This window comes from Camellia sinensis, chromosome 2, assembly GCF_055761805.1.
Source record: "Camellia sinensis isolate YWXY chromosome 2, ASM5576180v1, whole genome shotgun sequence".
In the NCBI taxonomy this organism is placed as follows: domain Eukaryota; kingdom Viridiplantae; phylum Streptophyta; class Magnoliopsida; order Ericales; family Theaceae; genus Camellia; species Camellia sinensis.
The window spans coordinates 113,989,883-114,013,451 of record NC_138962.1 but is presented as its reverse complement, the minus strand read 5'-3'; the positions used below and the strand labels follow the sequence as shown (position 1 = coordinate 114,013,451).

At 41.9% G+C, this 23,569-nt stretch overlaps 1 protein-coding gene across 1 annotated transcript; it reads right to left on the bottom strand.

Annotated features, from left to right (window-relative positions):
• Positions 1–2,672: 2,672 nt before the first annotated feature.
• Positions 2,673–4,225, bottom strand: LOC145818669 (uncharacterized). Its single transcript, XM_082912915.1, has 2 exons — positions 4,071–4,225; positions 2,673–3,276 (listed from the first exon to the last, which is right to left on the bottom strand). Exons 1-2 carry the CDS (start codon positions 4,223–4,225, stop codon positions 2,673–2,675), a joined length of 759 nt encoding a protein of 252 aa, XP_082769041.1.
• Positions 4,226–23,569: the final 19,344 nt, after the last annotated feature.

The following is a 23,569-nucleotide window of genomic DNA, read 5'->3' as shown; positions in this document are numbered from 1 at the left end:
CTCGGGCAAACGTCTAGCTCAATTGAAATTCATAGCCCGATCAAAAGCCACATCCTCATTCTACCTTAGTCTGGTCCATCTCTGAGGTGCAGGTTTAGTTTGGCTAAGATTCTTTGCCCAGTCTATTTCCGACGCATAGGCTTAGTTCAGCCCATGATCCAAGCTTATAAACCAATTTGGCCCTTATCACCTAAGCTCAAGTGAGCTAAACAAACCACTAGCCCAGTTGCATGTCAATCACGTAACCGTATAGGTTGAACCTTACTAACTCCAAGTAAGAACACCAAGCAAAACATTACACTGTGCTAACCTTGCTCAGCAAACCTTTGTCAAACTAAACACACCGGTCAAAGACTTACCATGACCTTCTAACCCGGTCAAGAACTTACCATGTCTTTCTACACGATCAACATCATACATCGTTTGTCCAACTAACACTTGCATGTCGTTTGCAAGGTCAACATCCAAGCTTCATTTGCCAGGTCGACGTCCATGCACTAGTTGCCTGGTCTAACTTGTTAAGCCTAGCAAAGTCTGTTTGTAAGGTCGCATGAGTCATGACCAGCAAAGTCCATTTGCAAGGTTGCCAGTGTTAAGCCTAGCAAAGTCCATTTGCAAGGTCGCTTTGCAAGGTCACTAGAGTCAAACCTAGCAAAGTTTGTCTGCAAGATCCATTTGCATGGTCGCTAGGGTTAAGCTTAGCAAAGTCTACTTGCAAGGTCCGTTTGCAAGGTCACGAGGGTCAAGCCTAGCAAAGTCCACTTGCAAGGTTGCTAGAGTCAAGCCTTGATGGGCTCTGCCCCATCTACTAGTCCGGTAGAGATGTCCCTTTCAATTACTCCTTAAACTCGTCTGCTGCTCTCAGTATGACTAGGATTGCACTTCTTAAACTCTGAACAAAAATTCTAGAGTCCAATATGACCAGACTTGACTCTTGATTTGTGTGGCCAACATTCTATTGTCTTTCACACTACTCAGCGACAACCTTTTTCAAAATTTGGGCTTTAAAACGTAACTAAGCTCAATCTTCAACCATGTAGAATTTGAACCAGGTTTGACCAGGCACACATTCAACAATTCGCCTATGAGCAAATCATAGACTGTGCAAGGCTTCTAAAATTCACCATACACTAGGCAGAAGCACATCCACTCTACGGCCGTGCAAACATGGGCAAATATCGAGCTCCTGAGATCGACATTACAACTTCTCCCCCAATCTGGGCTCCTGCCTTAACTTACAAAGGCAAAGTAGTGATCCAAACTGTATCGATTGCCTATGGCCTATGCTCCATTGCATGATTAGGGTTTTCTCAAAGTTGAACAAGTCATCAACTATTTACATCGAACAAATTCCGTTTGGAAATGAGAATCAAAGTTTAACCAAGGGGTAGCAACATCAATTGCCCTTTAGATTGTGCTCCAACTGTATGGTTAGGATCACTTAATTTGGAAAAAACAATAACTTACTTTTTGTGGAGCAAAATCAACTCAGTGTGAAATCTCCTTCTTGGCAAGCAGAATCAGCTGGCAAAGAACTTCATTCTTAGCGACCAAAATTAGCTCGGCAAGGAATTTTCTTTTTGGCGAACAAAATCCGCTTGGTAAGGAATCCTAAAATTGGAATAACCACCAACTTACTTCTTCTCGAGAAAAATTAGCTTGGCAAAGAATTTCCTTCTTGGTGAGTAAAATCCACTCGGTAAGGAATTCTAAAGTTGAACAAAAATCTTCAACAAACCTCTCACCGAGCAAAATCTGCTAGACAAGGAATTCTAAAGTTGAACAAAACTTTCAATAAACCTCTCACTGAGTAAAATTTGCTCAGTAAGGAATTTCGAAGTTAAAAACCTCTTGCCGAGAATTTCAAAGTTAAACAGAACACTAACTTTCATCATGCGATTCCAAAGACCAAAACCAGCAAACCCCTTGCCGAGAAAATTTGGTCGGTAAGGAATTACAAAGTTGAACAAAACCTTCAACAAACCTCTCACCGAGCAAAATTCACTCGGTAAGGAATTTCAAAGTTGAAAACCTCTCGCAGGAATTCCAAAGTTGAACAAAACATCAATTTTCATCTTGCCGAGCAAAATCAACTCGATAAGGAATTCCATAGTTGAACAAAACACCAACTTTTATCTTGCCAAACAAAACTAGCCCACCAAGAAATTCCAATTTTGCCTCAGAGTGATCGTTAATTGCCCCTTAGACCGCACTAAATCTGCTTGGCGGGGCATAGTGCAGTAAACCAAAAAGAAAGTATACGAAAATACAACAATTTCCAAGAAAACGGTCTACTCGTTTCATTACATCAATAGTGCGAAGGGTTACAAAAGTAAAACTAAAAATAAAACTTCATATTGGCAGTGTTCCACGTTCTGGGAATAGATCAGCCATTTATATTCTGCAAGTTGTATGCCTCTTTTCCTCGGGCTTCTTACCGATATCTTCCGAAACTAATTTCCCTAGATCTCTTCAATTGATCACTCCTTGAGGAGGGATGTCTTCGATTCCTAGGGCATTTGGCAAGGCTTGATTTTGAGGAGCTGCCTTGACCGTTTCATCAATTCTGCAAGCCAAATGCTCTGTAGCCACCAACTCTTTTAAGTGTAGTTTAAGCGACACGCAGTCTGCTATTTGGTGCCCTCTCTCATCATGAAAGGTGCGACGATATCTCATTTTGAACCCCCTTGAGCATCTCCCAACTTAGCCTGCCACCGGACATATGCCTCATTATGGATTTCACTTAGGATGTGATAGATCGGAATCTTAAAGGCCGTAGTGATGCCAGTCCGAGTTTTCAACTTTATTCTAGCATCTTTATCTTTGTTAGGTGGATTGTTAGCACGGTCAGAGTTGCAATTCTTATTGAGGTTGTAGCGGTTAGTACTGCGGTTCTGATCTTTTTCGCTATTATTTGGATGGTTATCTTCCTGTCCGACCGCATGAACCTTTCCTACAACTCTTTTGTCTGCTACTTCCAGATTTGTCTTCATGGTACGAGTGGTTGCGTCATCTTTAACCTTTATGTGCTCATTGATTCTTTGCATGAGCAACTCCATGGTCATGGGCTGATTCATTATAAACGAGTCTTTTAGCCTATGTTCGGTCAGAAGATTATGCTTGTATTTGGTGATCACCAAGTTTGTGGGGCATTCATATGTCTCGTTGAATGTTTCCCAATACTTGGCATTGTATGCTTTCAAGGAGTCGCCCGGTTCTATCTTCACTCCCAAAAGATGGTCGATTTCTTTTGGTGTCTTTGTGTTGGTTTTGAATCTGGTGACAAATGCCTTGACCAATTTCTGTCACTTCTCGATACTCTCCTTTTGCAACCTCTTGAACCACTTCAGACCCAATTTGTTTGAACTCGATGGGAAAATAAGACACATCAAGGCGTCGTTCCTTCGGTGCCCATCCATAACTTGCCGATAATGGCTGACGTGCATGTACGGATCCGTCTTTCTATCATAGAGCGTGAGTTTGGGCTAATGGACGCTAGTGAGAAGCGGTGTGTTCTCAATCTTAAAGGAAAAAGGAATGACGCTCAACCTCACCAAGTCCCTATCTGCTGGTACATGTACACCAAGCAGTGGAGGTGGCATTACGAGCTCTTCGTTTGTATGTACTCTAGAAGCTAACCTTTGTAGTGTCGGCACTCTCAAGGCCTCCTTTTGGCGTGCTTGCTCCTCTAAGATGTCCCTCAGATCTTCCGATCGAGCGAAGTATGAGTCTCCGAACATTGACAAGGACATGAGGGGCAGTAATTACTGTTCTAAGTGTAGAACCTCCCCACCGATGATACGGAGTCGCTGACTTTGTAGCTCTTGGTTATGGAGAGTGAAGGTGTCTCTCACCTACTTCGACTACCTGAGCGACGAGATTAGGCCCGCTCACTGTGGTTTCTAACTCCAACAATGCTTTTTCTCTTCAACTGTCGCTTCATGGCCTCCATCGCTACCGCCATCCTTCGGATGATGGCGTCCTAGTCCCTTAGTTTTCTCTCGAGGTGCTGAGTATGGAAACCTCGATGTTGCCAATGCCCTTCAGGGCTTTGTGAGCACTCTACGCACCTCACGTGCTTGTCTTGTGCATCTTTGGGAAGCCCTCGTATGGAGGTCTCTAGGCTTGCCAACAGTAGAATGGAGGGCAAGTCGTCGTGCCTCTGGACAGACTCTAGCGTAATGTCGTCAATGGTAAACATCAGAAGGTTGTCGTTGTTCGCCATTGTGGACTCGCATTTTTCTCACATCCCACCTTTCAGAAAGGGTTTGAAAAGAAGGCCTCACAGTTCAGACTCTCGCGGTTCTGAATCTAGTCTCACAAGTGCAATGTGAAACTGATAAACACTAAATAGTACAAATCAGGCAAATCATTTTGAAAAATCGATTTTAAATAAAATAATATCAAAAATTGGACTGCTTTGCCAGATACAGAGTCGCCACATAAATATTTTATTTTGGAAAAATTTAGGAAACCCTGACTTGTGCCAAAGGCCACGTGTCCGTCATCACCAAAGTTGCCTCGGCTCGGGAACTTAGGTACGAAGGGGGAGGGTCATGAAATGAGCACCTCTGCTCGCTCGATCAAAGATCGACCTCTACTAATCATGATATGATGTTTTATGAACATATGTGTTCTCATTCCAGTTATTAATCTAGCTTTACTATGTGACGCGCACAAGCAAGTATAGACTAGTCGCAAGACTTGGAACAATTCAACACATGTTTGCTTTCGAAAATGGTTTGAATTTGCCACCCTCAAGTGTGCTTAAAGATGCGATTTTGCCACCAAACATAGTGGGCTTAAAACATGATTTGCCATGACAAAGTGGGTTTAAAACGTACATTTGTTGAATCGTTCCAATTCAAACAACAAGCCTTCATCCACAGGCATTCATGTAATTTAGCATTTAAGCACATAGCCTCATAGCAAGCATGCGAAACATGGAAATATGAAAATCACACTCATACAAGTATGCTAAAGCGTAAAACTCACCTAGTACTCCAAGCTAGGAAAACATGAGTTAGAAAAAAATGCATGATCCTAACTATGTTAAGTGTCTAATGCAATGCATGCAATATGCAATTAAATAGGCTCGACTACTTAATCATGGTATTTGCAACAACTTTGATAGCATGCTTTGAAACACGTATTCAAAGAAGTATTGAATTTTGATAATGCAGTTTGAATGATGCGCCGAGTCTTGGTGCATGCAAGACAGAAGAATGGATGCAAGCATGCGAGCATAAGGTATGCTAATCGAAAATGATGTCCCTAATCTAACTATCGAAAGCGATTAAATAAAAAGGAAAAAAATGTGGGGTTAGAAAACATAGACACATGCACGCACACTTATTACAACATTGTGCCCTCATGAAGGAGGGTCCAAATGAATAATCTAACTAGCAACGCTAATTAAGCTAACCAATTATTACAAAACTCAAAACTAATTAACTATTCTAGTTAACTAATTATTACAAAACGAATTAAGCTAATTAATTACAAAACTAATTAATTAACTAAATAGTTACAGCACTTGTGTGAATGAATTAGCTATAAGTAACTAATTAAGCAAAGCAAGTAAATGGCCTCGAGGGGCGAAGGATGCATACATGCTTGGCTTCTCCACCCGAAAATGCCACCGCCTTGCCATTGCAGCCTCTGTTTGCACATATTTGATCACTGAAAATCATGCCAACTTCCAGAACACCTTTGTTCCCCTTTTCTATCACACTGAGCAACTTTCTTGATTGATGACCGGTCGACTACCAATGGTGGCCGTCGGCTACCATTACCATTGGTAGCCGGTCGGCTACTGCTGGTGGTCGTCGGCCACTGCTGGTCACCGGTCGGCAACCTTTGCCCTGAACTTCCTTTTTTGCTGCAATAGAGAGCAAACAGAGGTAAAGTAGTGTATTCTCAAGGAGTGTATGTACTACTACCCTCTTTATCATCACACAAGTTCAAGGGAGTGTAGCTCTTGGCCCTCGAACCATCAACCAAGCATTTTCCATGCATGATGGTCAAAGAATCAAGTTTGTACAAGTTTAATGAGTGCAAACAAGACTCAAAAGACCACCATCCTATCATGCATGATTAAGGGTGATGGTGACCAAGGAAAGTGGAACATTTCATCACTTTGAGTATGAAATGTCTCATTTTCCTTATGTTCGAATTAACGTCTAATTCGAACACATGCAATGCAACACAACACAAAAGATGCTTATCTTACCTCTTTTACTTGTTCATGTTTTGTTTACTCATTTTACATTACCGATTCACCTTTTAATCGATTAAGTCCAAAAGTGAGTGTCTTCTAAATAGAAAAAAGTGTCAACCAAGGGGTGATTTAAAGCAAGAGAGAGTTCATGCCATTGATAATGAACCCTCAAAGAGGATTAAACCATTAAGCAATGAACTCAATCTCAGGCTTAAAGGATCCCAACTTGAAACCACTCTCAAAAGCAAATAAAAGAGTGAAATAAAAGAGTATGTGACAGAGCTTATGATGCTGAAATTACATAGAAAATAGCACTAGAACATGCAAGCAACTCAAGTAATTCATGTTTAAAGGCCTAAAACACTAAACTAGTGAAGCCCTTTACAATACAACTATGAAAAAGACTACTCATACAACACAAACAGCCCAAAACAGAGCCAAAGCAGCCCAAATCAGAGGCAAAAACATGCTGGAAATAAGCTAAGTTAAACTACAAAAACATGTTAACATATGAAGCTAACTAGGAACGCAAACAAGATACAAGGAGGGGAGGCTATCCCCTCCAATTTTGGACTTCAAAAGTAGGTTTTTCTCACTGAAAATCCTTTGAATTTCAGTGGTTTAAAGGCCCAAAAAGTTTGATTTGAAGGTGAAGAAAGATGGCACAAAAAGCTAAACAATTAAGCAACAAGAAGGGTGGACTACCCCTTAACACAAAATAGCCTCAAACCACTATTTTTAAACCATAAAAACACAGTTTTTTGAAGTCCAAAACCAGCTCAAAAACACTGTAAAAAGATGGCAAAACAAGTATTTAAAACAAGCTTAAAATACAAGTGTTATACCTCTTGAAAACAAAATGCAATTTAGAGCAACAAAACAAGCTAAATCAAGCCAAAATCTTCTTCTAGAGCTCAAAGAGGGCCTCAAGAGACCTCAGCTCCAAGGTGGTCAAGTTTGATCAAGGGTTAATGTGAAAAAGTGTAGAGAAACTAGACTTTAAGGCACAAAATAAGGAGAGAGATAGAAATCTAGAGAGAGAGAGATAGATTTTTGGTCTAAAATGTCCAACCCTCCAAAATGGGGGAGGACATCCCTTGTATATAGAAAAACATGGTTTGAGCTTGTATACATCCTACCGTACACGTGTATGAAGATGCAGCTCAGTGAGCAACAGTTGGCACAGCTGGCAAACAAATATCTAAAAAATGAGACAAATGGCCGTCGGCCACCACTGGTAGCCGACAGGACCATTTCATGGCCGACCGGTCCCAGGGCTGGCCAACAGGTCACCCTCCTCTCCAGGCAAGAGGCAATAAGCTCTTGGTCCAAAAACATGCACAAAACAGTAAGGTTTAAAGGCTCAAAGACGCTGAGGACTTCGGGCGCTCAAAACGAACACAAACAAGCACAATCACCGAGTGCACAAACGATGATGTCCAAGTTTTGAGGACGGTCAAAAATGGAGTGTCTACAGTTGCCCCTCTTTGACACAACTCGGAAGTCATCCCATTGGAATTTCTTTTCTTTCTTCAAAAGACCAAACAGTGGTTCATAAGTCAAGGTTAATTTTGAAATAAACCGTCTTATGAATTGCACTTTACCTAGAAAGCCTCGCACCTCCTTTTCAGTCCTTGGTGGTGGCATTTCTAGTATAGTCTTGATTTTGGAAGGATCAACCTTGATGCCCCTTTGTGTAATCAAGAACCCCAGCATTTTCCCTGCTATGACACCAAAAGTGCATTTCTGTGGATTCAGCCTCAACCGATATTCCCTAATCCGTTGGAAAAATTTCTTCAAGGCGGTTTAGTGGCCCTCTCTTTCCTTGAACTTGACAATCATGTCGTCCATATATACCTCAACTTTTTTGTGGATCATGTCATGCAAGATAGTGGTTGTAGCCCGTTGATAAGTAGCCCCAGCATTTTTCAGATTGAACGGCGTCACCTTGTAGCAGTAGGTTCCCTAAAGCGTAGTGAAGACAGTCTTCTCCCTGTCCTCGGGTTCCATCAAGATCTGGTTATACCCGGAAAACCCATCCATAAAGGAGAGTAACGCATGGCCTACAATGAAGTCCACCAATTCATCGATGTGCGATAGAGAAAAGTCATCCTTCGAACTAGCTTTGTTCAGATCACTAAAATCCACATACACCCGAATTCTGCCATCTTTCTTCAGCACCGGAACAATGTTGACCAACCAAGTCGGATATTCAGATACTAGCAAGAACCCTGCATTTATCTGCTTGGTGACCTCTTCCTTGATTTTCAAAGCCCAATCCGGGTGTATTCTCCGAAGCTTCTACTTGACGGGTCAGGCCTCAAGGTCAAGAGGAATCCGGTGCTGTACAATCTCAGGATTGATTCCAGACATGTCTTTGTAGGACCACGCGAAAGCATCTTTAAAATCTTTTAATAAAGCGACTAAGCGCTCATGTTCCTCTGAAGACAACGTGGACCCGATCTGGACTAGGCGCGGATCCTTCTTAGTACCTACATTAATTGCAATGATTTCATCAACAAGGGGTTTTACAAACCTCTCCTCCTCTCAATCAATCAAATGTTTCAAAACCAGAGGAATTCCTTCCTCATCGTTTTTATCAAAATTTTGAAAGTCATGATCAATGCATTACACAAGTGGCATAGAGAAGTTCACGAAAACAGTAGTGGTATCATTCTCATTCAAAGATTCCTGCTCATCCAATTCCTCGGTTACAACTAACTCAAAAGAAAAGGAAAAAGACGACTTCGACAAAACTACGGCATCCGGGTTATCAACCCCAGGAATACCGGACTCCGACTCAGAAGAACCGGAATCTAATTCTGACTCCACAGACTCTATGGAATTATATTCTGGCTCACTACCTGATTCAGAACTGCTGGACAAAAAGCCCTCCTCTAGCTGCCAAATGAGAGAGGTTGCGTTAGATGCATCCAGAATACCACCGGAAGGGTCCACACCCGATTGATCTCCGATCATGGAAACGGTGAAGTCATCTCCTAAGCTCTCCGGTTTGATCTGAGGATCCAAAAGGAGACATGCCAGCTCTGCTCCTATCTCAAGTTCATTGCTGTTAGAATCATCCTCTGTACTCTGTTCAACCTCAGGAGTTAATCCAGCATGTTCCTCTATGACTTCATCCTCTTGCAGCTGTAGGTCGAAGAAAATCTCAAAGCCGGTCAGACACCGCTTTTCAAAGTTCAACCATAGCTCAGGAAAACTACAAAATGGGAAGTCTTCCCCCTCTCGAACAAAGCAGCCATTCAGAGTTCCCCAAATGGGCCTATGCACAAGCTCATAGTGCTTCCCACTTTGCTTTGCTTTGGCTCTTCCTACCATTTCCTTCCCTTTTCTTACCTAGTCCTCTTTGGTAAGTGTGTACTCGAGACCAAAGGTATGAGGGTTATGTGGCACTTCGGCCAATGTAGCAACGCCCTTCCAGCCGCTCTTTCCTAATCCCATCCCGGGTATATGTTGTAGCTTGTTCATGAGTTAGACTGATTGAGCACTGACGTACAACCCCTCATCAATAGCCAATATATCTTGCAGCACCCGGGCCTCAGCCAAAGTAAATCCAAATAGGAAAACATCCTCATCACCGTGTACAATTTCCAGTACTGGTGTGGTGACCTCTGGCGGAGGATGTATAGATGAGTTTCCAAATACAATGGCTACCCCTTTCCAGGAGGGTACTTCAGCTTTTGATGAAGAGCAGAAGAGACAACTTTTACTTGGTGCAGCCACGGCCATCCAAGGAGTAAGTTAAAAGTGGCCGGAACATCCAGGACATGAAACTCAATATCCTGTTGCGCTAGGCCAACCTGTGTTCTGATTTGAACTATCCTCATCACCTCTCTGCTTGTGTTGTTGTAAGCCCGAATCACTTGGGTCGTTGGTACAAAGTCCACTGGCTTCAAGCCAATAGCATAGGCTGTGCGAGACGGACAAACATTAATTGCAGACTCAGTGTCCACCAATACAACCGGCACCCACTTCTCTCTACACTTAACTAAGATGTACAATGGTTTGTTATATGCAGAAGCCTCGGGTGGTAATTCCTTATCCGAGAAGGTCAAAGTAGGTAAAGCACCTCCTAGGAAGACAACTCCCACTAGTTGTTCAGGAGTTATGTCGATAGACAGCTTAGCGTTATCCATTGCTGATACGATGGCTTGCTTGTGTACTCGCGAAGCCATGAGCAACCCCCAGATAGCTATGTCCGCTTGGATCTTCTTTAGGTGCTTCAGTACAACTTCTTCTTCTAACTGCTTATCCTTCTGTTTTTCGGCCTCCTTATCCTTTCTAGGTGCTTCAGGTTGGTTTAAGTGTGGGGGTTTGAAGTACCATCTACTTCTAGTCATATGATCTACTTCCTCAGAATACCAGGTGTCGTCCGGTAGGTTTTGGCCCCAATACTCATCCGTGTGGGCAAGATGCAGATCATGATGTTCTCAATATACTCCTTCAACAACCGACAGGAAGTTGTCCGGTTCCGTCGTAATTACTCTCACATCACAGTCATCCCTCGCAGGATTTTTGGCTTTTCCAGCTTTCTGACTACTTCGGTCCCTTTCCTATTCAAACCACTTCAGTACAGCTTCTCGTTCAGTGTCCACAGTACTTATGACGCCCATTTATTGAGTGAAATTCTTAGTACCGGCGCTTTCTAGCAACTTTTCCTTGTCCACGGCTGTTCCGGCCCTTGTAGCAGTTCTTGCCTCCAGCTTCTCCAGCTTTGGTTGAACCCCTTCATCCACATCAGGTTCATCATTAAGCCACCCTAAATTATCCGTCGACCCTGTTCAGATCGAACCAGTTAATGTGCACATCTCTCGAATCTTGCTCATTGAAAAACTACAAATTATTGTTGTTCTTTTCCACATCGGCTAAGTCATCCAATCCCTGGCTTAGTTTATCCTCTCGGACCACACTAACCTCCATTCACGTTGGCAACTCTACACCCGGTTGTAGACACTCCATTTTTGACCGTCCTCAAGACTTGGATGTTCTTGTAGGTATATCCAGTGATGAGTTTGGTTGCTCGTTGAGCGCTCGAAGTCTGTGGCAGAACGCCACAGGTTTGAGTTTTCTAAACCCTGTATCAATTATGTCTCATTTTTGGACCATGTTTAGGCCCTTTCAACATGATGTTGTTGATGGCCTGCCGGCCATAGATCTTGGCCTGCCGGTCATTGATGTGCCTTGCCGGCCATCAATGAGCCCCTACCGGCCATCACTGATGGCTAGCCGGCCACCAGTGTATCAATAGATATTTTGTGATATTTTGTGCCAGCTGTTTGCACAGATTGAGGCATCTTCTAACACGTGTGTGGCTGGATCTTTATGAGGAGATTTCGCATTCTCTATATATAGAAGCCCCCTCTTGCATGTGGAGGGGTTAGAAAATTTTGAAGACAAAAAATTTTCTCTCTAGAATTCTCTTTGTCTTGATATTTTATGCCTTATAGCCTAAATTCTCTACACTTTTGCATATGAACCCTTGATCAAACTTGATCACCATTGTGTTGAGTCTACTTGAGGCCCTCTTTGAGCTTTAGAAGAGGATATTAGCTTGGTTTGGCTAGCTTTTTGTTGCATAAATTGCATCTTATCTTCAAGAGGTAGAATACTTGTGTTTTAAGCTTACTTTAAATACTTGTTTTGCCATCTTGACATACTGTTTTGAGGCTGGTTTTGACCTCTGAAAATATCTATTTTCATGGTCTAAAAATGGTGGTTTGAGGTTTGATTGGAGTTGGGGGTAGTCCACCCTTCTTGTTGTTTGATTATTAAGTTGTTGTGCCATCTTTCAAAGTTTTGAAATCAACCTTTTTGGCCCTTTTAACCACTGAATTTTAGAATATTTTCGGTGGTAAAAACCATGTTTTGAAGTACAAAATGGGAGGGGTTAGCCTCCCCTCCTTGTGTCTTGCTTCCATGTGTAGGTTGCTTCACATGTTAGAATGATTTCCTAGTTTAGCCTAGCTTAATTCAAGCATGTTTTAGGATTTATTTTGGCATGTTTAAGCTCTGTTTTGAGCTGTTTTCATCCCTTGAGGCTTGCTTTGTATGCTTGTAGTGCAATTGTGCTTAATAGTTTAGCTTGTGCTATGTTTTGGCCTCTTATTCTAGCTATTTTTAGCTTACTTTAAACATGTTTTAGGACTCCTTTTAGGTTGTTTTAAGACTGTTTTGAAGTGTTTGTACCTTTGGAGCTTTTTATTGCATGCCTATAGTGTGTTAATCTTCACTAGTTTGGTGTTTTTGGCTTTTAAACATGATTTGCATGAGTTGCTTGCATGTCGTAGTGTCGTTTTGCACGCCTTTTCAGCACTGAAATCTCTACAATCTTCTTATATTCTTCACTCTTTCATTTGTTTTGAAAGTGGCTTTGAGACTCTTGTTGGCTTGAGTGTGGAATTGTGACCCTCATGCCTAATGGTTTAATTCCTTCAGGAGTTCATTACCAACAACATGAGGCCTCTTTCATGCTCAAAGTACTTGTGGTTTAAGCCCTCTTTCCATTAGAATACACTCACCTTTTGGACTAATCAATTAAAGAATGAGTTGGTAACTTAAAATGAGTAAATAAAAGTGATAAGTAAAATTTGAGCAAGATCAGGATGTTGTGTTGCATTGCATGTGTTCAATCAGACGTTATATTGAACACAAGGAAGATTGGAGCATTTCATACTCAAAGTGATAAAATGAGCCAATCTCCTTGGTCTCCATTGCCTTTGATCACACATGATAAGGTGATGGTCTTGAGTCTTGTTTTGCATACAATGAAATTGTACAACTTGGTTCCTTGGCCATCATGCATTGAAAATGTTTGATTGGTGGTTTTGAATCCAAGAGTGCCACTCCTTTGAGGTTCTGAGATGATAAGGAGGGGCATAGTACAAATAAACCCCTGGAAAACCCTTCATTTTCCTCTGTTTGTGCTTTGCTGCAGTGTAGTAACTCAGAGCACCAGTGGCCGACAGTGGCTCATCCATGGCTGGCAGTGCCTCATTCTTGGTCGGCAAGGCACATTTTTGGCCAACAGGGGCCGGCAGCAACCTCTTATGGTTGGCAGGCCACTGGAGCAATCCTCAGCAAGTTTTTGGTAAGGTAGAGGAGAAAAATCCTGGAGTATGGTCAACCCTGCAAATAGAGCCTCTCAAAAGCAAACCGGAGGGCTTTTCGGGGCGAAAACCAAGTCCATGCATCCTCCACTTCCCGAAGCAGAGTAAAGGCAGCATAGTTTAATATGTTAATTACTTAGTTAATTTGCATTGATTGTTGTAATAATTAAGTAGCTTAGCTTAGCTATTTCTTTATTTTGTTTTGTAATAATTAGTCTAATTAGTTTAATTAGATTAATTTGATTAGCTTAGCTTAGAGTAGCTTAGCAATTATTTATTCAGACCCTCCTTCGCGAGAGCACAATGTTATAATAAGTGTGCGTGTGTGTGTTCATGTCTTCCAACCCCGCGTCTTTCTCCCTTTTACTTACTCGCTTTCGATGGTTAGATTACGGACATTTTCAATTAGCATACCTTATGCTCGCATGTTTGCATCCATTCATTTGTCCTGCATGCACCGAGGCTCGGCGCATCATTCAAACTGCATTGCAATTTCAATACACTTTTTTGAATACGTATTTAAAAGCGTGTTGTTCAAGTTGCTTCGTATGCCATATTAGTAGCCGAGCCTATTAATCGCATTATTACATGTGTTGCATTAGTCATTTAACATAGCGAAGATCATGCATTGTTTCTAACTAGTTTTTTTTATTTGTTTTTGGCTTGAAGTACTCGGTGAGTTTTATGCTTTAGCATGCTTACATGAGTGTGATTGCCATAAAGCCATGTTTCGCATGCTTGCCATGAGGCTATTTGCTTAAATGATTAACTGCATGAATGCCTATGGATGAAGGCTTGATTGTTTGAATTGGAACAATTCAACGAGTGTGAGTTTTAAGCCCACTTTGCGAAGTGAAAAATCATGTTTTAAGCCCACTTGAGGTGGCAAATCCGCGTTTTAGCCCACTTAAGGGTGGCAAATTCAAACCATTTTCGAAAACAAATATGAATTGGATTTGTTCCAATTCTTGCGACATAGTTTATACTTGCTTGTGTGCGTCACATAGTAAACTTAACTAAATAACCAGAATAAGAACACATGATGTTTATAAAACAACATATCATGATTAGTAAAGGCCAATCATTGATCGGGCAAGCGGGGGTGCTCATTTCAGGACCTTCTCTTCTCGTACCCAAGTTCCCGAGCCAAGGTAACTTTGGTGGTGATGGACATGTGGCCTTTGGCACGAGTCAGGGTTTCTTAAATTTTTCAAAAACAAAATATTTAGGTAGCGACTCTGTAATCTGGCAAAGCAGTCCAGTTTTCGCATTATTTGATTCAAAAATGATTTTCCGGATTAGACTCTTTGGTGTTTATCAGTTTCACATTGCACTTGTGAAACTAGATTCAGAACCGTGACAGGAGTCTGAACTGTAGGACCAATTCGAGCTCTCTGAAAGGGGGCGCAAAAAAGTTAAGCTACACCGGTCCGGCCTGATTGGTCGGCACAATGTAGCGGCACGGGTTGTATTCCTCCTTAGATAAATCCACGAAGCCCTCAGGCACTAAACTGACATTCCTGTTCTCTACCAAGGCTAGCCTGCCCTCATCTACCACAGTCACCACCATAGGCTTGGGTTGAGATGTGGGTCATCATGTACAAATCTGTGCTTTTTAGGATGAACAACGCCAGCTTAGGTAGGTGGGTGGGGGTGATGCATATACTGGAGTCGTAAGGGACGGCTAGTGTTTGTATGAGGCTTACCTACCTGGGTAAAAAGGCTTGGTTATGTGGTGGGAGAGGATTTGTAGTGACATTGGGCTTTTTAGGAGGCGCTATCACTTTATTATCAATGAGATCCTGAATCTCATGATGCAATCTGAAGCACTGGTCGGTATCATGACCATATTGTTGGTGAAAGGCATAGTACTTAGCCGGGTTATGCTTTGGAGGGAGAGGATAGGGCAATAGGCATTGTTCTAATGTTTCAGATGCCCTTTTTTGATCAGGACGCTCAAGGGCGTAGATAGAGACATGTAGAGTGGGGTGAAAACACTCTGGCCTTGGCCTTGATGGCTGGAAGTTTGGAGGGTTGTATTGGCTGTGCCGGCAAAGGGGTTGGCAATTTTCGGTGTGGTGGTGACCATACCCGCATCAGTAGGCCTTGCAGCTGCACTACTACTTGTAGTTGCATTGGAACTATGTGTGAAAACCCTCTTAGGATGTTCTTTCTCGTGGTCTATCAAACCCTGCTTCATTGCATCCTCTATTTGCACCCCTATTTTATGGAGGTCGGCAAATGTAGACAGAGGTAAGACTATAATCTTTTGTAACAGTCTTGGTTACAGGTTACGGACCACCATTCTGATCTGGTCCTTTTCAGCTGGCCGGGTGGTCATCATGGAGGCCTTGGCCCTCCACCGGCTTACACAATCCAAGAAGCCCTTCTTTGGCTCCTGGCGAGTTGCTTCGAAATCACAAGTTGTGACCTTGATCTGAGTGTTGTAGGAGTACTGCGCTATGAAGGCCTCAGCCATTTCCTCACAATTCCTTCTTATAGAGTCTTCAAGTTTGGCATACCAAATGGCCGCGATACTCGACAGGGTCCGACCGAAGAGGGATAACTTCTGCAGTCTAGATAGGCCCATTGGCCGTAGAATGTTTGAGAATAGCCGTTAGTGGACCATGGGATCACCCGAGCCATCAAAGCGGTCTATGTGCGACATTTTAAACCTATCTAGCAACGTCACTGCCGAATCCGTATAGCCGTCCTCAATATCCGGGATCGAATTCACACCCTGAGCTCGTTTGAAGAGCTTCTCAAGCTTGCTTACTTTCAGCGCAGTACGGTCGACCTCAAACTCAAACAGCGCCTCCGTCAGGTAAACCAGTGCTTTGGAAGTCTGGAGTGGGATGAGGTTCGCCTGAATGCCCACATTCTCCTAGACATTGATCGTAACCCCGGGTGGCGGGATTCCTGCTGAGGGTGCTTGTGATGCTGTGGCCATTGCAGGTTGTGGCTGTTGTTGTTGAAGCCTTTCTATTACCTCTGCTTAGCGGGCTATGACCTCGGCTTGTCGGGCAGCATCCAGCTGCATGTTCTCAATAGTCTGTTGGAGTTGGCAGAGTATTTCTTCCATGTTGACTAAGGGATACTGATCTATCAGAATTGGTGTGTACTCTCTTTCCGAAGTAGAAGCAGATAACTGGGCTTGACTGAGCACAGGTGAAGTAGACAGTGACTGTTAAATTGGTGACTGATGAACCGGTGAGTTATACCTGACTCTCTTCTGTCTTGTAACCGGGGGTAGTGAAGCAAACACCGGCTGTCCTCTTACAAGATCTCCAGATCGATAAAGTCGCCTTACTCTGGTCCAAAGTGCTTGGGGGTTAACAGCCTCGTCTGAAGCAATTGTGGAGCCTACCTTGCAAAAAGAAAATAAAGCAAAAGAAACAAAAATAAAAAACTGTACAGCACCTCGGTTCAGACAGAAACAACACATAGTTGCAATCATAAGCTGGAGAACTATACTCAAACACTGATTTCTGCCCCAAAACTGATATCCTCAAATTGATACCCAGACTTGCAACTGATACATACACTCCTGCAGAGTTTCACTCTCTAAAAAGCACGTATCAAGCAAGTGAGAGCCAAAACACCCCTATGATGGGGTACGGTTACGATGTCCTAATTTCGTTAGGAATTAGGGATAACTATGCAAATAAACGGTTTCAAACAATTCCTGCATTCGGGTGAGCAACCTGTCCTAGTTTGGAATGGTCTCTATGACTTCCGATATGCAACTAAGTCGATTAGTCAAAAAGGGTACCTCGGCAAGACCACCTAATATACCTCTCGCTCCTAACACCGAGAAGTGAAAGGAGGATCAAATGGCACAGCTATAGTCCAGATCCCAGGTTTGTGTTCCCACCGTGGCAGAGCTCGCAACCTGTCAACCTTTTGGCAAGCTTTTCCAAGCGAGCATTCGGCAAACCGTTCAAGAATAGTAGATGACAAACACTGTGATTTAGGCGAACCAATGCAAATGCAAATGCAAAGAAACACATAAGCATAGATAAAATGACATATCATGAATTCGAGTCAAGTTCTTTAAGTCCCCAGTAGAGTCGCCAGAAACTGTGGACTCACCCTTTTCTCGTGCCCCGCCTTTTGGAAAGGGTTTGAAAAGAAGGCCTCACAGTTCGGACTCTTGCGATTCTGAATTTAGTCTTACAAGTGCAATGTGAAACTGATAAACACCAAAAAGTCCAAATCTGGAAAATCATTTTGGAAAATCGATTTTAAATCAAATATTATCAAAATTAGACTGCTTTGCCAGATATAGAGTCGCTACCTAAATATTTTATTTTTGGAGAAATTTAGGAAACCCTGACTCGTGCCAAAGGCCACGTGTCTGTCATCACAAAGTTGCCTCGGCTCGGGAACTTAGGTACGATGGGGGAAGGTCATGAAATGAGCACCCCCGCTCACCCGATCAAAGATCGGCCTCTACTAATCATGATATGATGTTTTATGAATATTATGTGTTCTTATTCCAGTTATTAATCTAGCTTTACTATATGATGCTCACAAGCAAGTATAAACTAGTCGCAAGACTTGGAACAATTCGACTTATGTTTGCTTTCGAAAATGGTTTGAATTTGCCACCATCAAGTGGGCTTAAAGACGTGGTTTTGCCACCAAACATAGCGGGCTTAAAACATGATTTGCCACAACAAAGTGGGCTTAAAACGCACATTTGTTGAATCGTTCCAATTCAAACAACAAGCCCTCATCCACAGGCATTCATGCAATTTAGCATTTAAGCACATAGCCTCATGGCAAGCATGCGAAACATGGCAATATGGCAATCACACTCATGCAAGTATGCTAAAGCGTAAAACTCACCTAGTACTCCAAGTTAGGAAAACATAAGTTAGAAAACAATGCATGATCTTAACTATGTTAAGTGTCTAATGCAACGCATGCAATATGCAATTAAATAGGCTCGGCTACTTAATCATGATATTTGCAACAACTTTGATAGCATGCTTTGAAACACGTATTCAAAGAAGTATTGAATTTTGACAATGCAGTTTGAATGATGCGCCGAGCCTCGGTGCATGCAAGACAGATGAATAGATGCAAGCATGCGAGCATAAGGTATGCTAATCGAAAATGATGTCCCTAATCTAACCATCAAAAGCGATTAAATAAAAGGGAGAAAGACGTGGGATTGGAAGACATACACACATGCACACACACTTATTACAACATTGTGCCCTCGCGAAGGAGGGTCCAAATGAATAATCTAACTAGATACGCTAATTAAGCTAACCAATTATTACAAAACTCGAAACTAATTAACTATCCTAGTTAACTAATTATTACAAAACAAATTAAGCTAATTAATTACAAAACTAATTAATTAACTAAATAGTTACAACACTTGTGTGAATGAATTAACTACAACTAACTAATTAAGCAAAGCAAGTAAATGGCCTCGAGGGGCGAGGGATGCATGCATGCTCGACTTCTCTACCTAAAAATGCCACCGCCTTGCCATTACAGCCTCTGTTTGCACATATTTGATCACTGAAAATCGTGCCAACTTCCAAAACATCTCTGCTCCCTTTTTCCATCACATGAGCAACTTTCTTCATTAATGCCCGATCGGCTACCAATGGTGGCCGTCGGCCACTGTTGGTGGCCGGTCGGCTACCCCTACCTTGAACTTCCGTTTTTGCTGCAATAGAGAGCAAACAGAGGCAAAGTAGTGTATTCTCAAGGAGTGTATGTACTGCTACCCTCCTTATCATCACACAAGCTTAAGGGAGTGCAGCTCTTGGCCCTCGAACCATCAACCAAGCATTTTTTATGCATGATGGTCAAAGAACCAAGTTCGTACAAGTTTAATGAGTGCAAACAAGACTCAAAAAGACCACCACCCTATCATGCATGATCAAGGGTGATGGTGACCAAGGAAAGTGGCACATTTCATCACTTTGTGTATGAAATGTCCCATTTTCCTTGTGTTCGAATCAATATCTTATTCGAACACATGTAATACAACACGAAAGATGTTTATCTTGCCTCTTTTACTTGTTCATGTTTTGTTTACTCATTTTACATTACCGATTCACCCTTTTATCGATTAAGTCCAAAAGTGAGTGTCTTCTAAATAGAAAGAAGTGTCAACCAAGGGATGATTTAAGGCAAGAGAGAGTTTATGCCGTTGATCATGAACACTCAAAGAGGATTACACCATTAAGCAATGAACTCGATCTCAAACTTAAAGGATCCCAAACTTGAAACCACTCTCAAAAGAAAATAAAAGAGTGAAACAAAAGAGTATGTGACAGAGCTTATGATGCTGAAATTACATGCAAAATAGCACTACAACATGCAAGCAACTCAAGCAATTCATGTTTAAAGGCCTAAAACACTAAACTAGTGAAGCCCTTTACACTACAACTATGCAAAAGACTACTCATGCAACACAAATAGCCCAAAATAGAGCCAAAGCAGCCCAAATCAGAGGCAAAAACATGTTGGAAATCAGCTAAATTAAGCTATAAAAACATTCTAACATATGAAGCTAACTAGGAACGCAAACAAGACACAAGGAGGGGAGACTATCCCCTCCAATTTTAGACTTCAAAAGTAGGTTTTTCTCACTAAAAATCCTTTGAATTTTAGTGGTTTAAAGGCCCAAAAAGTTTGATTTGAAGGTGATGAAAGATGGCACAAAAAGCTAAACAATTAAGCAACAAGAAGGGTGGACTACCCCATAAATAGCCTCAAACCACCATTTTTATACCATAAAAGCAGAGTTTTTTGGAGTCCAAAATCAGCTCAAAAATAGTGCAAAAAGATGGCAAAACAAGTATTCAAAACAAGCTTAAAATACAAGTGTTATACCTCTTGAAGACAAGATGCAATTTAGAGCAACAAAACAAGCTAAATCAAGCCAAAATCCTCTTCTAGATCTCAAAGAGGGCCTCAAGAGACCTCAGCTCCAAGGTGGTCAAGTTTGATCAAGGGTTGATGTGCAAAAGTGTAGAGAAACTAGACTTTAAGGCACAAAATAAGGAGAGAGAGAGAGAGAGAGAGAGAAAGCGATTTTTGGTCTAAGATGTCTAACCCTCCAAAATGGGGGAGGACACCCCCTATATATTGAAAAACAAGGTTTAAGCTTGTATACATCCTACCAATTCACGTGTATGAAGATACAGCTCAGTGAGCAACAACTGGCACAACTAGCAAACAAATATCTGAAAAAGGAGATCAATAGCCGTCGGCCACCACTAGTGGCTGATTGGAACAATCCATGGCCGACAGGTCACCCTCCTCTCTAGGCAAGAGGCAACAAGCTCTTGGTCCAAAAACACACACAAAACAACAAGGTTTAGAGGCTCAAAGACAAGGCCTTCTGCTGAGGACTTCAGGTGCTCAAAACGAACACAAACAAGCACAATCACTGAGTGCACAAACGATGACGTCTAAGTCTTAAGGACGGTAAAAAAACGGGTGTCTATAGCCATTGAAGTTGATAAAAAAAAAGCTTGGGTTACAAAGTTTTGAATGTCATGATTCCCACAGACGCCACCAATTGTACGAGAAGTAAATATTCCTTACTTCTGTACTCCTTGCAACCAGGCTCTATGTTAATCCGAACGATGTTGTACAACCTGAAAACACAGGGGTGGTGAATTACCTGGCAGGTGTGTTGTTGAAAAACCCCTCCGAAAGTCAAATTAGCACCCTTAAAGAAAAAAAAGGAATGTAGAGAAAGAGAAAGAGAGCCGTTAGAATTTTCTTACCCTTCTCAGAATGAAGGTATGCGCGTTATCTAGGCTGCTACCTTACTTTCCAAGGCTGTGCGCGCACTACTTCTTTTGTCCTTTGCTGGACGTGTAGTGGTACTGCCCTTTCTTTTCTTTACACGTGTGCACGTCAATACTACCAAACAATATTGGCCAAACCCACCAAATGGTATTGACACGTACTTTGAGCGGATTCCTCTCCTTACTCCATTAGGCCACGTGGAACGCCTTGACCGAGCCATCAACTCTAGCTCAATTTCATTTTAGTTACCTTCAATTGCGCTTCCTCTGCACATGCTTATGCCGAGCTAACTTTGTTCGGCCTATTAAGCTGTCTCATAGCTTTGCCAAGCCTTTTCAGGACTCCCTGCATTCATACGGTCGAAGTCCTTATTTGCTTGTTACCCGCACAGCTTCTACATGCTAGCTCAGCTGGGGATGTTTAGCTCGGTCCTGGACGGTGACCTCATTCTTAGCTCAACCCGACCATTACCTTGGTGCAGGCTTTGCTTGAACCACAACCCAAGTTTATCCAACTTAGTCCAACATCCGAGACGACGCGCTAGTCCAATTGCACGGTCTAAAGTAAAGGCCCACACTAGATTTAGCTTGCCCATTTGTTCGGTGCAAATTCTCCCCTCTGTCACGACCCAAACCCGCCCCTATAGGTTTAGCATTGTAACCGGCCAGTAGTCCTTGGATTACCAAAGGCCTTTGAATAAAATAACATATAATCAAGGGGCTACGGAAGCAAATACACAAAATACAACGTCCATTGAGCTGTGCAGACATACATAGGACAAAATAATTTCAAACTTTATAAGCATACACATGACGTCACATAGATATAGAAATTATACGTCACCCTATATACAAATAATTAAAAACAAACTGTTCACAACATAAGAGAAATCAAAGTTTTGAACTTTCAAAAAGACATGGCTACATGGCTTGACTCGATCCAAAACCTCCTCGGGAGGCACAAAGGGTGGCAGTCAAAATGAAATTTTAGGCCATCAACTCTGGCCCTAATCACGTGCCTGGTCACCTACATACATAATATAAATAGTGAGCGGGAGCCCAATGAATAATAACAGAGTAAAGGGTTTAGATGAATGATGTCTATCACAATTTAATTTCAAGTCTTTTATTGAACAGAAACATAATCATGCTTATATATAGAAACAGAATCATAGCCACATTCTTATCTTGAGTGGTGTATCCATTAGCATTAAACATATCTCTTTGGTCAAGCTTATTAAGTTCCACATTGGAACCTCCGGTACCAGGTAACATATCTCATACATGAACCACGGTATTGTTTTCCCTAGGCGAGGGCCTCATGACCATAAGCCACAGTATTAAGTCCCCTAGGCAAGTGCCTCTGCTAAGGATACCACATAAGCATTTCAAAGAAGTGGATCATCATTCAAGTAATCTCATAATAGCCTTTTGTATCATTCGAAAACGGTTCATAACATATCATAAAGTTCAGAAAGTATTTTATATCGAACATAGCTTTACCAAGTTATTACTCAGAGATAGTTGTACAGATAGCTTGGCAGCAAACCAATTCTCATTAACAGACACATACACTGTAATGCATACTTGATTTGTACATAACTCACTTCACTTGCTCTTTGTGTTTCTTCTCCTTATTCTCATTAGGGTGCCCCAATCTTGGCCTAGGAATGCTTAGGATACAATGAGGATGCCAAAATGTATTGGAAAACACTTGGTTAAATTTCTGAAAACAGGGTCCCCGCTCGAGCGTAGGTTTCTTCGCACAAGCGGACACGAAAAATGTGAATGGTCGCTCGAGCGTAACTTCCTTCGCTCGAGCAGTTTGTAAACTTGGCAAAAGTACTGGTTACATGAAATTCCCGCTCGACTATCGCTCGAGCGGAAGACTGAGTAAAAAGGGTCCTCGCTCAAGCATCACTTTGATTGCTCGAGCGACCTGTAAAATTTTGAAAGACTTCTGGGAGCTCGATTTTCACGCTTGAGCGACACTTTGCTTGCTTGAGCGGACAGTGTGAATTCTGGAATTTCTAGAACTGCCTTTAAACTTCAAAACCCAAATTCAAAACCACAAATCATGTTCTTTTGGGCCAAAACTCAAGAAAACTTGTCTAAACTTGAAAACTATTAAGAATCAAATATCATTTTATGAAATCAAAGCCCAAAAGTATGTCAATTGTGCAAAATTCAACTTGAAATATGACAACATGAGGTGAACATAACATGCATACATTCACTTGAGTTCATAGCTCCCAAAACATGATCAGATGGAATACTTAGGTCATAAACATGATGAAGTCCTTGACCAATACCAAAATATGGACATGCATGTGAAAATTCTTGAAGAACAACTTACAAATCTTAGTGAATTATGCATGCATGGTTGAATTCTTTGTATATTCGTCTTCCTTAGCTTAAATCATGACTTGAAT